At 45.8% G+C, this 14,899-nt stretch overlaps 1 protein-coding gene across 1 annotated transcript in view; it reads left to right on the top strand.

The window, feature by feature from the left end:
* Positions 1-14,899, top strand: part of PLCXD3 (phosphatidylinositol specific phospholipase C X domain containing 3) — a 150,294-nt gene that overhangs the window by 55,187 nt on the left and 80,208 nt on the right. The window contains exon 2 of the mRNA XM_056849057.1: positions 4,431-4,775. Coding sequence (XP_056705035.1) covers positions 4,431-4,775 — 345 coding nt within the window. The remainder of the gene's footprint in view (positions 1-4,430; positions 4,776-14,899) is intronic.

Genomic DNA, 14,899 nt, shown 5'->3' on the forward strand with positions numbered 1-14,899 from the left:
AAATGTCCTTGGCTCAAATGTCCTTGGCTCTCCACATTTCCTAATGGCCCTCTTTTAAGTTGTAACTAGACTAACTATTCAGTGGAAACCATTATCTTTGTTAAGCAAAGCTACTTTTCGTTAGACATTTCATTGAGCAGCTGTAACTATGGAATCCCTCAATGCTGTTTCTACGGAGTCATATTTCAGACCAGAAAAGCAATGCTTGGCGATTAGAATGGAGGATCTTTTTACTTCTCTCTCTCCCTCTCTTCTCTTGACTAAAATAGAAGTTATATCCTCAATCCAAGGACAGTTAAAAAGACAACTCCTTTGCCAACTTCAAGCACCACATTTCACTGTGGAGACATTTCAAAGAAAACAGCTTCTGCAGTAACTAACTTGACAGATTTTTGTAAGAAAGATTAAATTCAAGTCCATCATACGTTACAGTTTTTTGATGTGGGCTTGTTTTATACACCTTACAGATGTAACACTTTGTTTTTCAAAACTTCTGCTTTAAAAAAACACACACGCACAATATGGATCCATGCTTCAAGTAACTGTCGTTTAGGTTCCACCTCAACATAATGTGTGAAGTAGTTGTGATAATTTAGCCTCTAGAATTCTGCTCAATAATCCCACATCACCCTGAATTTTGGGTCACATTTGGGATTGTCAAATGCTATATTTCTGCAATCCAAATCCTATTGTATTGTTTATTGATTCCCCATCCTGTTGAGTTTATTGAATTATACTTGCTGTGTAATCCGCCTTGAGTCTCCATGAGAAAGGTAACCAAGCCTCAAGGTTACTGTAGTGTGGATCCACCATGGTAAAGTTTTATGCCTGCAAAAATGTGCCAAACTTCTAAATCATAAGCATGAAAAATAAGGCATTTTTTTCCTGCCATATCCAGTAGCATCTCCAAGAGAAGATCAGGCTCCAAGAACTTGGCTTCTAAACTGGAATGAAAGCAACCTCAAGCTGTTTCTTTGTACTCAAAGGCTTTGGTTCATCTAACGCAGTCAGTGTTTTGTAGTGGCTGGAGTGACAGATTAGTAAATAAAGTACTTGCTCCACAGACTATAGGGAGCCACAGGAGCATTTCCCTTCAACCTATGGCCACATAACTACTGTATGCTAGGTCCACCCAAGGGTGTGTGTGCAAATTCCAAGGACCCCTGTGTATCAGGTCTCTAAACAACCATCTTTCATATTCTTTTTTTTTTAAGTCTCTATCCCTTTCCATTGCAGAGACATGCCTTTCCCCTTATACCTGCACTATGGAAAAGGCTAAAGATTCACTTTTTATGAAACGAAAGCTGGGAAATTCAAAAATGGATCACATTATGTTGTGTGCTCTTGAATACATTTTGTAAGCTGCCCCGAGCCCCCTTTTTTAGGAGAAAAAGTGGAAGAGGAATTTTGGGTTGCTGCAGCAGATCATTTCTATACGTGGGGAGATGTTCTATTCCATCGGAGGAGGAGGAGGAGAAGAAGAAGAATTGGTTTTTAGATGCCGACTTTCTCTACCACTTAAGGAACAATCAAACTAGCTTACAATCACCTTCCCTTCCCCTCCCCACCACAGACACCCTGTGAGGTGGTTGGGGCTGAGAGAGCTCTAAGAGAGCTATGACTAGCCCAAGGTCACCCAGCTGGCTTCATGTGGAGGAGTGGGGCAACAAATCCAGTTCGCCAGATTAGCGTCCGCTGCTCATGTGGTGGAGTGGGGAATCAAACCCAGTTCTCCAGATTAGAGTCCACTGCTCCAAACCATCGCTCTTAACCACTACACCACGCTGGCTCTTGCTACATTACATGGTTGTTGATTTTCACTGGTTGGTTTACATGTTGTGTGCTCTTGAATACATTTTGTAAGCTGCCCCGAGCCCCCGTTTTTTGGAGGAAAAGTGGAAGATGAATTTTGGATTGCTGCAACAGATCATTTCTATACCTTGGGAGATATTCTATTCCATCTGCCCACAAAGATCCTGCCTCACAAAAACCTAAAATCATCTGATCTTACATGTAACAGATGAAGAAGTTAACAGTGTAAAGCAGAAATTACACCTGGGATGACTACTGTGGGAAGTGACTGTTGAAATCTGGGGTGAATTAAGGACGTTTCTGAACTTCTAAGAGATAGCGCTGCTGAAATGTCAACTTCTCCTTTGTCAAATAATGTGCTGATGCGGTTCATAAGTGCAAGAACACTGCTGGCGGCAGCAGATGCCCAGCCAACATCAGCCAGCCAAATAGGATTCTCCTATCAGCAGAATTTACAATGCTGTCCTAAGCAGAATCACACCTGCATGAATCTATTGAAGTCAATAGGGATCAGAAGGGTGCAACTCTGCTTAGGACTGCACCGCCAGTGGCTGGTTGAAGGCGATTTGCTGAATTGAGCTTCAGCCACAAAACTATTGAGAAGCTGAGGCAGTTTCTCTGCCTGTCCTGCTGCCCGCACTAAGCCTCTGAGCAAACTGACCCTTACCTTTTCACCTGAAAACACTCTGCATCATTTCCAACGTTATTTGTCATTTATACCCCACTGTTCTCCCCAAAGTGGGATATCATATTGTTCTCTCTTACTCCTCTTTATCCTCACAGCAATGACCCTGTGAGGAAGGTTAGATAGGTAGAGAAAATTCATCACACACACAATATCCCATCTCTGATGATGAAGACATGAAGCTGCCTGATACTGAATCAGACCCTTGGTCCATCAAAGTCAGTATTGTCTACTCAGACTGGAAGCAGCTCTCCAGGGTTTCAGGTAGAGGTCTATTCACATCACCTCCTTGCCTAGACCCTTCAGCTGGAGATGCCGGGAATTGAACCTGGGACCTTTTGCGCGCCATGCAGATGCTCTGCCACTGAGCCACAGCCCCTCCCCATCCTCCGAGCCATTCGTGCCCAGGTTCCGCAGCCGAGCTTGGACCCTGAAAGCTCCAGGCTTCCGTCAGTATGGTTGCCAGGTCCCTCTTTGCCACTGGCGGGAGGTTTTTAGGGCGGAGCCTCAGGAGGGTGGGGTTTAGGGAGGGGAGTGACTTCAGTGCCATAGAGTCCAATGGCCAAAGCGGTCATCGTCTCCAGGTGAACTAATTTCTATTGGCCGGAGATCAGTCGTAACAGCAGATCTCCAGCTAGTACCTGGAGGTTGAGGAAACAAGACTAGCACAACTCGATATATAATCAACGATTCATTAACAACGTGCTTACAAGAAAAAACTACCACTAGGTGTGCAAAATATATACAATATTTACAACAATAACCACTATAAACTAATAGCAAAGAAAATAGTCCAGGCAAGGAAAAAATTCGCTACAAGCTTAATAGCAAAGTCCAATAATCAATCACAGGTAAGTAGTCTTCTAGTCCGAAGATGGTTGTCAAATTCAATTAGTAGGCACGGAGTCCAAAATTAATCCGAAATTAATCCTACTAATTGAATTTGACAACCATCTTCGGACTAGAAGACTACTTACCTGTGATTGATTATTGGACTTTGCTATTAAGCTTGTAGCGAATTTTTTCCTTGCCTGGACTATTTTCTTTGCTATTAGTTTATAGTGGTTATTGTTGTAAATATTGTATAGATTTTGCACACCTAGTGGTAGTTTTTTCTTGTAAGCACGTTGTTAATGAATCGTTGATTATATATCGAGTTGTGCTAGTCTTGTTTCCTCAATCTCTTATTACTAGTCTAGTGAGTTATTTGTAGTACCTGGAGGTTGGCAACCCTACTCGGGAGAGGGCCCATTTCGCGCCCCTGCCCAGGGGCAGGGAGAGCCAGCCGCCCAGACCCCCATCCTCTGCGCCATTGCTGCTAGGGTTGCCAACCTCCAGGGAGCATACGTCGCAAAAAGAAGCGCCTAATACTAAATAGACTAGCGATGTGAAAGAATAGTATTCAGCTCACACAATTTATGTGTGTGTGTGTGTGTTAAGTGCTGTCAAGTTGCTTCCGACTCATGGCGACCCTATGAATGAAAGTCCTCCAAAAATGTCCTGTCTTTGACAGCCTTGCTCAGATCTTGCAACTTGAAGGCTGTGGCTTCCTTTATAGAGTCAGTCCACCTCTTGTTGGGTCTTCCTCTTTTCCTGCTGCCCTCCACTTTTCCTATCATGACGGTCTATTATGTACAAGTGCAAGAAGCCAAGAATGATGGAGATCCATGCAACGAAATATATACAATGATAAAGTGTAGCTCACAAGCCACTAAGGGGTAAAGCGTCGCTCACAAACTCCAGGGAGTAGCTGGAGATCTCCCGCTATTACAACGGGATCTCCAGCCAATAGAGATCCGTCCCCTCGGAGAAAACGGCCGCTTTGGCCATTAGACTGCATGGCGTCGAAGCCCCTCCCCTCCCCAAACCCCGCCCTCCCCAAACCCTCCAGGTATTTCCCAACCCGGAGTTGGCCACCCTCATCCCTGCCCAGGTGTCCCCCGGCCCAGCGCCCACGCTCCCGGAGGCCAGGCGAGGGCGGCGGGGACCGAACCCGCCGCCTGCCGGGAGCGCGCCTGGGCAGGTGGCTGCGCCCTCCGCCGGGGGGTGTGTGTGGCGCGGCGCGGCCAGCCCCGCCAGCCAGCAGGGAGGGAGCGGCAGGACTCGAGGCTGGAGCCGGCGGAGGCGAGAGACGCGCTTGCCTGCCCGCCCGCCCGCTTCCCCCCGCCAGCCAGCATGGCTTCGTCGCAAGGCAAGGCTGAGCTGACCTTCGCCGACTGGATGGCCAGCCTGCCGCCCGCCCTCCACAGCCTGCCCCTCTCCAATCTGGCCATCCCAGGTAGGGAGGAGACCTCCCCCCGCACGGGGCGGCTGGGGGGGATTTTTTTTGGGGGGGGGTGGCTGGGAACAATGCCGGAGCAGCGGGGCTCGCCGGTCCCCCTCCTCGGCAGGCGTCGCCCCCAAAGGTGACATTGATGGAACCTTCTCTGTTGGCGTCGCCTGCAAGGGGGTGCCTTGGGACGGGGGGGGGGGGTCTGCTGGTACCTGTGATACCTGTCTGCTGATACCTGTGATTTGAGGACTAGGGAGACAGACATGTGCCTCCCCCATAACCATATCATATCCATATCCGCAATTGTTGTTGTTGTTCATAGAATCGTAGAGTTGGAAGGGACCCCCAGGCTCATCTGGTCCAACCCCCTGCACAATGCAGGGAATTCACAACTACCTCCCCCACACACACCCCAGTGACCCCTACTCCATGCCCAGAATCATAGATTCATAGAGTTGGAAGGGACCACCAGGGTCATCTAGTCCAGCCCCCTGCACAATGCAGGAAATTCACAACTACCTCCCCCCCAATCCCAGTGACCCCTAGTCCATGCCCAGAAGATGTCCAAGATGCCATTATTATTTTTATCATTATCATTATATCGTAGAGTTGGAAGGAACGACCACAGTCATCTAGTTCAACCCCCTGCACAATGCAGGAAATTCACAACTACCTCCCCCACACCCACAGTGACCCCTACTCCATGCCCAGAAGATGGCCAAGATGCCCTTCCTCATTATGAACTGCCTAAGGTCATAGAATCAGCATTGCTGACAGATGGCCATCTAGCCTCTGCTTAAAAACCTCCAGAGAAGGAGCTCTTGAGGAAGTCTGTTCCACTGAGGAACCGCTCTAACTGCTAGAAAATTCTTCCTAATTATTATTATTGATTGTCTTAAAATCCTAGCTCTCACCTGCCTTTATGGACAGCGGATCGGGTTTTTTGGACTGGCGGCAGACGGGGCTTTGGAAAACCATTGCAGTGCCTTCAGCCCTTCTGGGTTGTTAACATTCCCCTCAAGTCGCTGAAGCACTAGCTGAGATCAGACAGAAGGAAAGTTCAGCAACTCCCCCCACCTCCCCAGGCGGCCAGACCTGTTGAGATTGCCCCCAAAGGCTCTTTGCACATGTTCCGCAGAATTATCCGCTGGGTGAATCTCTGGCTTGTTTCACGCGGGCACGTGCGCAGCGCTTGGTAACGCCACGCTGACCGCTCTCATCTGTGCTCCGCGCTCAGCACCCGACATACATGTGTTAACAAAATTCTGGAGCAGTTTTGTGTTTAAACACACAAAGCGGCCTCTTTCTTGCATGTCAGTTTTGACACACAAGACTCTGAGAACAGACTCTGCCGAAAACAAAAAAGTTCTCCATTCACATGTTCCATTCACATGTTCATCTGAAGTTGCAGCTGTCAGGAAGGGATGAGCCGGCATGTGCGAATGAGCCAATGCCGATAAAAGTGTGTCCCTGCATTTAAGGGAGAGACTGAGGCAATTGAAACAGAGGAGCTCCCGTTCTGTGTGTCGAGATGCAGGCATGAAGCGGGTAAGGGAAAGCTTTAGCATCAGTTGCCCTGGCTGAAAGAAGGACCGCTGTTGGATACGGTTTAACCTTCCTCTGTAAAGTGGAAGAATCATTCCGAGTCTACTCGATAGCGGTTGCCAGATTGTAACTTTTCAAAATGACCAGCTCTCAGCTCTGAACTCTCTTGCCTTTCTCAGAGCTAGTGTAATACATCTGATCTGCTCCACTTAGAATACCGAGATCTGGGTTCAAACCGTCCGTTAGCCAAGCCGTGAAGGGTCAGCTATTGTCTCTTAGCCGGACTTGCTTTGTAGGATTGTGGGCAAAATTTCATACCTCCATGAAGGAGCAGAGAGATACAAATATTACTACGTGCTAATAACCCGCCCCCCCAAAAAAAATTCAGCTTTACAAACAGTCTCTTCCATTCGAAAATCAGAAGCAAAGTATTGATTAGAGATTATGATTCTTAATGATCTAGCCTCATTTTTTTGCCAGTTTCTTTGTTCATTATCAAGAATTATTTCTTTTCCAGTTTCCGATCACTAGCCTTAAATTGCTTTCGGTCTCTCATGTGTTGTATCGAGGAAAATGGGAGGCAAAGCAAACGAACGTTTGAGGAAATGGAGATTTTATTATTTGCATTACAAATCAAACTGAAGCAAGAACTGTGTTAAGCTTCGTGTGGGAAAATACCTTGAGTGGGATCTGCTTGATCGCAATAGGTAATCGTGTCTGTTGTATGGAGGGTGGGTGGAAGTAGGGTTTGGGGTGGGCATTTGAAATAAGGGGGTCACAATTTTGTTCAGAACAGCCGTGATAGCTTGGAACGTGTCCTTAAAATATGAGTGCTTTATGGAGTATATGATGCTTGATAGTTGGGTGGGGGGGAATCAATCATGTATGCAACATAATTCCCAAAGCCTAGGTTGTTCAATGTTGCAAGAATTAGAGGTGTGGTGCGAGATTGTTGTGGAAAGCAATGCAAATGCTAATATTATGTATTTTTCTGCCTCTGAAAATCACTAGTTTATTCAGGGCTTCAGCAGAAGGTAGAACAAAGGTAAAATCAGGTGGATTCTTGGAGGTGGGGGGGATGTATTTTAATAGAGTCTCTCTCCATTTGGCAAGAAGCTGCTTCCAATAACATTTTGGAGGGAAGGAGGGGGCATCTTTGTACTGAGTAGCACAAAGGAGTGGCTTTTTTTAACTAATTGAAATCTAATCTATGCTAATTGAAACCTAATGCATGCAAATAGGTTAATTGCTCAAACACAGAAAGTGGAAAAGCCTGCTGATCTGAGATGTGCTGTTTATCTGGCTAGTTACATTAAAAAAAAAACACACCTAATTATTGGTTGTGTCCCCCCCAACCCCCCGCACCTCAATCAAGCTGCATTTCAAGTGCCTTAAGCACTCAACAGGCCTTGGGAAATGGGTTGCAGATGCCTGGGGTTGGAGAAGTTTTTTGCTTATACTAAAGCACTTTTAAAGACAAGCCAACCTCTAGTGGAGAGCCTAGTTTTTGGAACATTTGTAGTGACAATCTGCGGCTAGATGGCATTTCATCCTGCTTTTGTGCAGATGAGGGAGAGGTTTCCACCCAGATATATGCAGAAGACTAGATACACCTTCCGGAACCAGGGCTTTGCAGTGCAGTGGGTACCTGGTTTGGGTGTGCCCGGGAGCAGGTGAAATGGAATAAATCAAATAGGATCATTCACGGGTGCCTTTCTGTGGTGAGGAGAGAGGGTTGCCCTGCTTTGGAGAGACCCTTTCCAACCTTTCTGATCAAGTCTCCTTCTACACAGGTGACTTCAGGATTTGGGAGGCACCTGAGCAGTGTGGAAGAGGTAGACCATGCTAAGGGACAGTTCAAATCAAATTTTATTAATACGGTCAATTCACCAATCACATGTTGATACATCAGAGTGCTAGACTTAATAATTTTCTACCTTAGAATTACAGACTGCCTGTATAAATAAAGGTGTAAGATCAATAAAGAAGAGCCCCGTGGCACAGAGTGGTAAACTGCAGGACTGCAGTCCAAGCTCTGCTCACGACCTGAGTTCGATCCCGACGGAAGTTGGTTTCAGGTAGAGGGCTCAAGGTTGACTCAGCCTTCCATCCTTCCGAGGTCGGTCCAAATGAGTACCCAGCTTGCTGGGGGTAAAGGGAAGATGACTGGGGAAGGCACTGGCAAACCACCCCTTAAACAAAGTCTGTCTAGTAAATGTCGGGCTGTGACGTCACTCCATGGGTCAGGAATGACCTGGTACTTGCACAGGGGACCTTTACCTTTTTTAAGATCAATAAAAATGCCCCCTGGTTAAAATTATCACCTTAAAATTCATAACATTGTAACTAAGGGGCAGTTGTCTCCCATTGCCTCTGAACTTTCAGGCTTCACTGTGAGGATCTTTATATTTGGAGAGCCAGCGTGGTGTAGTGGTTAAGAGAGGTGGTTTGGAGCGGTGGACTCTGATCTGGAGAACCGGGTTTGATTCCCCACTTCTCCATGTGAGCGGCAGAGGCTAATCCGGTGAACTGGATTTGTTTTCCCACTCCTCCACATGAAGCCAGCTGGGTGACCTTGGGCTAATCACACTCTCTCAGCCCCACCTACCTCACAGGGTGTCTGTTTTGGGGAGGGGAAGGGAAGGTAATTGTAAGCCGGTTTGATTCTTCCTTAAGTGGTAGAGAAAGTTGGCATCTAAAAACCAACTCTTCTTCTTCCTCTTCCTCCTCTTTTTCTTCCTCTTCTCCTTCTCCTCCTCTTCCTCTATTTACAGTCCACCTTGGTTGCTGCAACTCAGGGTGGATTACAAAATGAGAAAAAACATCTAATAAAGACGACTGCAGCAGCACCATCCTGTCTGTGTTCCACAGCACCTAAGATAATAGGCATGCTCCTCTGATAATGGAGAGAATAGGTAGGCTGATGATGAGAGGGAGGGCATCTTGGCCATCTTCTGGTCACTAGGTGTGGGGGGAGGTAGTTATGAATTTCCTGCATTGTGCAGGGGGTTGGACTTGATGACCCTGGTGGTCCCTTCCAACTCTATGATTCTATTCTGTGATTCTATGACTAGTATTCATTTTGACTAATAGCCATGGATAGTCCTGTCCTCCATGAACATGTCCACTCCCCTCTTAAAGCCTTCCAAGCCTTGCTCCTTTCTGGAGTCAGCTCTGCCGCACGTATCTCTCCCCCCCAAAGTCCTTCATTACTGCGCCATTCAAAAATGACCTTGGCGATATTGATTGCGCACTCTTATTCTCCTGTTTAGAAGGTGCCAAGAGATGGTGTTCTTTTTATTATTATTTTAAATAAGGGGGTTTAGTATCTCCAAGAAGTCCAGTTCTTCAAACTTGCCATATTAAAGCAAGAGGGGGAGAAGGGAAAAGGAATTAAAAATGCATCAGGGCAAGTTAGGCTGAGTAGATCTCTATACTTCCTTCTCTTAAGTCAGGCCAGACATTCCAAATATGTCATTGTGATATCACAGTTTGGCTTGACATAAATCCTCTGAGCCTGAACACTGAACAGTGAGTAGGAGAAAAATCCAGGGGACGTTTAGTTGACTAATCTCACAAATGATGAATCAATCCATGGGTAATTTGCTGTGCTGGAGCATTGATTGGCTCGCAGTGTAAGGGAAAACCTCCCGTCTTGGTTAAACAATCCTCCCGTTATCCGTAGCATTCAAAATCTCCATCTTAACAGGTGTATCAGTTCAGAGCAATGTAGAAGAAGACGACGACTTGGTTTTTATACCCCGATTTTCTCTGCCTTTCAGGAGACGCAAACTGGCTTACAATCGCCTTCCCTTCCTCTCCCCACAACAGTCACCTTGAGGTGGGGCTGAGAGAGTTCTGGGAGAACTGCAACTAGCCCAAGGTCCCCAGGCAGGCTTCATGTGGAGGAGTGGGGAAACCAACCCGGTTCTCTTAGGAGAGTGCTTGCAACAGCATATGTTTTTAAAGTCAGGAAAAGGGTGAGGCCAGCTGTTCAAGTGTGAGAAGCAGTAGCCTGGGGCGACATTTTTGACAAGGGCCAGCAAAGCCATGTGTTGTTGCCTTCCAGTATCCCTACAGAAGATGCTGGCTTGCATCCCAGTATGCAATCTGAGAGCTGAACTCAGCATCATTCATTTGCATTGCAGAAGATTCTGGGATGTGCCCAGGGGGACTGTGCATTACAACTATTTGGGCTGGCGAAAAAAATGAAGACTTGGATACAATTAGAAGGTCACGGAGAATCGGGGCTGAGTGTTCTAGCAAATAATATGGTCAGGATTTTCTTCCCCCTAAAATGTTTCACCTTAAGAGAGGTCAGTGCCGAAACATGAAGAGGAGGCGTTTAAAGCAGATTAAAATCCAATTAAGTCTGCAATCTTATGCAGAGTTAAGCAGGTTTAAATTCACTGATATCACTGGGTATAGGCGTGGCTCTCTGTGCATAGGATTAGCCCAGGTCTAGTTTGCAGTTAATAGATTAATTTGGCTTTTTGGTCAGGGGAACATATGACTGGGTGAATAATAGGTATGCTATTTGAATGCAGGACAATCCATGGTGTATGGGAATCCCACTGAGAACCAGCATGGTGTAGTGGTTAAGAGCAGCAGCCTCTCATCTGGAGAACCGGGTTTGATTCCCCACTTCTCCACATGAGCGGCAGACTCTGATCTGGTGAACTGGGTTTGTTTACCACTCCTACACATCAAGCCATTTGGGTGACCTTCGGCTAGTCACAGTTTTCTCAGAATTCTCTCAGCCCCACCTACCCCACAAGGTGCCTGTTGTGGGAAGGGGAAGGAGATTGTAAAATGGTTTGATTCTCCTTAAAAGGTAGAAAAACTCAGCATATGAAAACCTTTCTTTCTTTCTTTCTTTCTTTCTTTCTTTCTTTCTTTCTTTCTTTCTTTCTTTCTTTCTTTCTTTCTTTCTTTCTTTCTTTCTTTCTTTCTTTCTTTCTTTCTTTCTTTCTTTCTTTCTTTCTTTCTCTCCTTCTCTCCTTCTCTCCTTCTCTCCTTCTCTCCTTCTCTCCTTCTCTCCTTCTCTCCTTCTCTCCTTCTCTCCTCCTTCTCCTCCTCCAACAATGGGTTCCCCTGCACTCTTCCTGTCTGCGGGTCCGATTCCATCAGAGTGAACAGTTTTCCAAGCTCCTCAAGATCATTTGTTAGAATTTCGATGGGAGATGTTGCCTTCAGTCCTTATTTGCAAGCCTGATTTGGGAACTATGTCTGTCTTCCCCGGCAGACAAATTCTTTCATCACTTGTATTTATTATCTTCAATGACATATTATTGGTTTCTTCCCTCAACCGAATTTAAATTTGTTTTTCCAGCAGGAAGACCGTGGAGCTCAAAGCTAACACAGCAGAGAATTAAGTTCAGAACTTGAACATGATCTGTATCTATTGTTACAAGGGGGGAAATGTATTCATGGGATAAGTTATCTTCAGCTACCTAATGGAATTGTCCTGACTGATGCAATATTGAAGATGTTCTGGCATAATAGAATACTGTTGGGTTTCCTGATAATTCACTGTGGTTTGTATATTGCTTGTTTGCTGTGCTTGAAATTAACATGCTTTTGGCTTGTGTTAGAGATGGGCTTTAGGCAACAGCTGTGATCTTAAGAGCACTTGGGAGTATATTCTTAGGGAGGGGCCCCTTAGTGGTAGAACATCTGCTTTGCATACGGAGGATCCCAGGTTCTGTCCCTGGCATCTCCAGTTACAGGGATCAGGTAGAAGGTGATGTGAAGGACCCCGGAGAGCTGCCAGCTATCACAGTAGGCAGTACTGGGCTGGATAGACCAATAGTCTGCCTCAGTATAAGCTTTACATGTGTGCAGACTTTGAGAAGGGGCCGTGGCTCAGTAGCAGAGCATCTGCTTGGCATACAGAAGGTCCCATGTTCAGTCCTTGGCATCTCCAGTTGAAAGGATTGTGTGTGTGTGTGTGTGTGTGTGCGCGTGCTGTCAAGTCACAGCTGAGGTATGGTGATCCTGTTGGGTTTTCAAGGCAAGAGACATTCAGAAGTGGTTTTGCCATCACTTGCCTCTGAGAGGGAGGGCATCTTGGCCATCTTCTGGGCATGGAGTAGGGGTTACTGGAGGTGTGTGGGGGAGGAAGTTGTGAATTTCCTGCATTGTGCAGGGGGTTGGACTAGTTGACCCTGTTGGCCAACTCTATGATTGTATGATTCTGCATGGGCTGAGAGAGTTCTGAGAGAACTGTGACTGGCCCAAGGTCACCCAGCGGGCTTCATATGGAGGAGCGGGGAAAAACCCACTTCTCCAGATTAGAGTCCTGCTGCTCTTAACCACTACACCACGCTAGATTAGGTTGTAAGTTATGGGAAAGACCCTGGAGGACTGCTGACAGTCAGACCTGGCAGTGTTGTCCTGGATAGACTGATTCATTAGAAGACAACTGTGTGTGGATTCCTGCGTGTACGAAATACTAGCAGCTTCAGAGACTGTAGACATTGCTAGAAAGCTACTAGTGCTGTTGCTGATCCAGCCTAAGGGATTGTAGAAGTTCTTGCAGGAATGGTGCAACAAGGATGGCTTTTCTTGTTGTTTAAAAACCTTCCAAATTACATCAATTGCGACAAAAACGCATTTCATTCTAGCTTTATGCCCCTACGATGAGTATTTCAATCAGAAATAAATGGAATCTATTTCCCTTTTTTTTTTAATCGCCCGAGACCACATATCCATTTCTCCGGCACTCTTTATCTGTAAAATTATCCATTTGCGTGATGTCCAGGGCTCTAATCAGCCACTCCATTAATGCCGGTTTCCAGAGCTGAGCAATAATAGCCTTGGCAGCTACTTAGGGTTTCTGCAATAATAATTTGATTGGCCCGTGATAATCCTCTTCCAGAGGGCTCAGTATTAAAGTTAATAAATCAAACTTCTGCCTGACATCTGTCAGTTGCACAATCACTCCTGCCACCTGGACCCGATAAGACTGAATACACTGACATGCTCAGCAAAGGTTAATGCAAAACAAGGGATCCGCTTGCCAGGTTCAGGGGCTGAGCTGTCCATCTTGTCAGTGCTAAAAGCAGGATGTAGGAAACCCGACAGGTGGGAAGGCGGACGCTGAAGCTGAGAAGCTGAAGTCGATACAGCAGAGAAGAAGGGGAAGCCGGATTATTTAGACACGGCCATTGCTAGCAGTTGGCTGGGCAGATTCAGGCCTGACCTGAAAGTGGGGTGGATCCTATACCTATTCTGCCACTCCAATGAGCAAAATTTATTTGTGGCAACCAAGAACAAGTTAATTTGTGCCATCGTATTCCTTATTACTATGTATGGGTGTGAAAGCTGGACAATGAAGAAAGCTGATTGGAAGAAAGTAGATTCTTTTGAAATGTGGTGTTGGAGGAGAGTGTTATGGATACAAATCCATGGGTTATAGATCAAATCAAGCCTGAACTGACCCTAGAAGCTAAAATGACTAGGCTATCGTACTTTGATCACATTATGAGAAGACAAGAGTCACTGGAAAAGACAATTATGCTAGGAAAAGTTGAAGGCAGCAGGAAAAGAGGAAGACCCAACAAGAGATGGACTGACTCTATAAAGGAAGCCATGGGACTCAATTTGCAAGACCTGAGCAAGGCTGTTAAAGATAGGATGTTTTGGAGGACACTGATTCATAGGGTCGCCATGAGCCAGAAGCGACTTGATGGCACCTAATGCACACCATTTATTTATCAATATACTTATACCCTACCTTTACTTTTGGATCACGTTTGAAGCCTTCCTACTTTCTAAGGAGGCTTCCTCCAAATTAAGTGGGGGAAGAGCCCTCAAGTTGGAGGAAGACTCCTTAGACTGGAGGAAGGCAGTTTCGAGGATGGTTGGAGCCACCTCAGTATCTACAGCCGATAATGTAACTTGGGTGAGTCATTTGCACTGGGTGCGTCAGAGGGGTACAAAGTAGGCAGGAAAGATCAGATCATCAGTTCACAATGATTAAAAATGATCTTAAATTATGTCATGTTTTATTTTCAGCGTGAGATAATTAAGTTTGGTTCTTGTAGGTTACCAAAGCTGTGTGACCGTGGTCTTGGTATTTTCTTTCCTGACGTTTCGCCAGCAGCTGTGGCAGGCATCTTCAGAGGAGTAACACTGAAGGTAACACAGAGAGACTCTGTCCTTCAGTGTTACTCCTCTGAAGATGCCTGCCACAGCTGCTGGCGAAATGTCAGGAAAGAAAATACCAAGACCACAGTCACACAGCCCGGATAACCTACAAGAACCGATGAACTCTGACATGAAAACCTTCGACAATAATTAAGTTTATTTCAAGAGGATAGATGAAAAATGAAAAGTCACAGTTTACCTTTAGGTCTTCTTTTAAGAAAATGTTATGGTGAAAAGTGTAATGCGTGAAGAGTCTTTCAGACATATCTGAGATACGTAACACAATTTAGGGCAAGGTCCAGTCTAAGCCAAAGTCATATTATGTTAATAAAAAGAGTTGACGTCCCTGTCTTGATATATATTTGATCTAGTGGGGTTATGCCAAGGACAATGTATATTTCTGGTTGAAATACTAATTAAAGGGCCCATTATTT

This window comes from Euleptes europaea, chromosome 4, assembly GCF_029931775.1.
Source record: "Euleptes europaea isolate rEulEur1 chromosome 4, rEulEur1.hap1, whole genome shotgun sequence".
Classification (NCBI taxonomy): Eukaryota; Metazoa; Chordata; class Lepidosauria; order Squamata; family Sphaerodactylidae; genus Euleptes; species Euleptes europaea.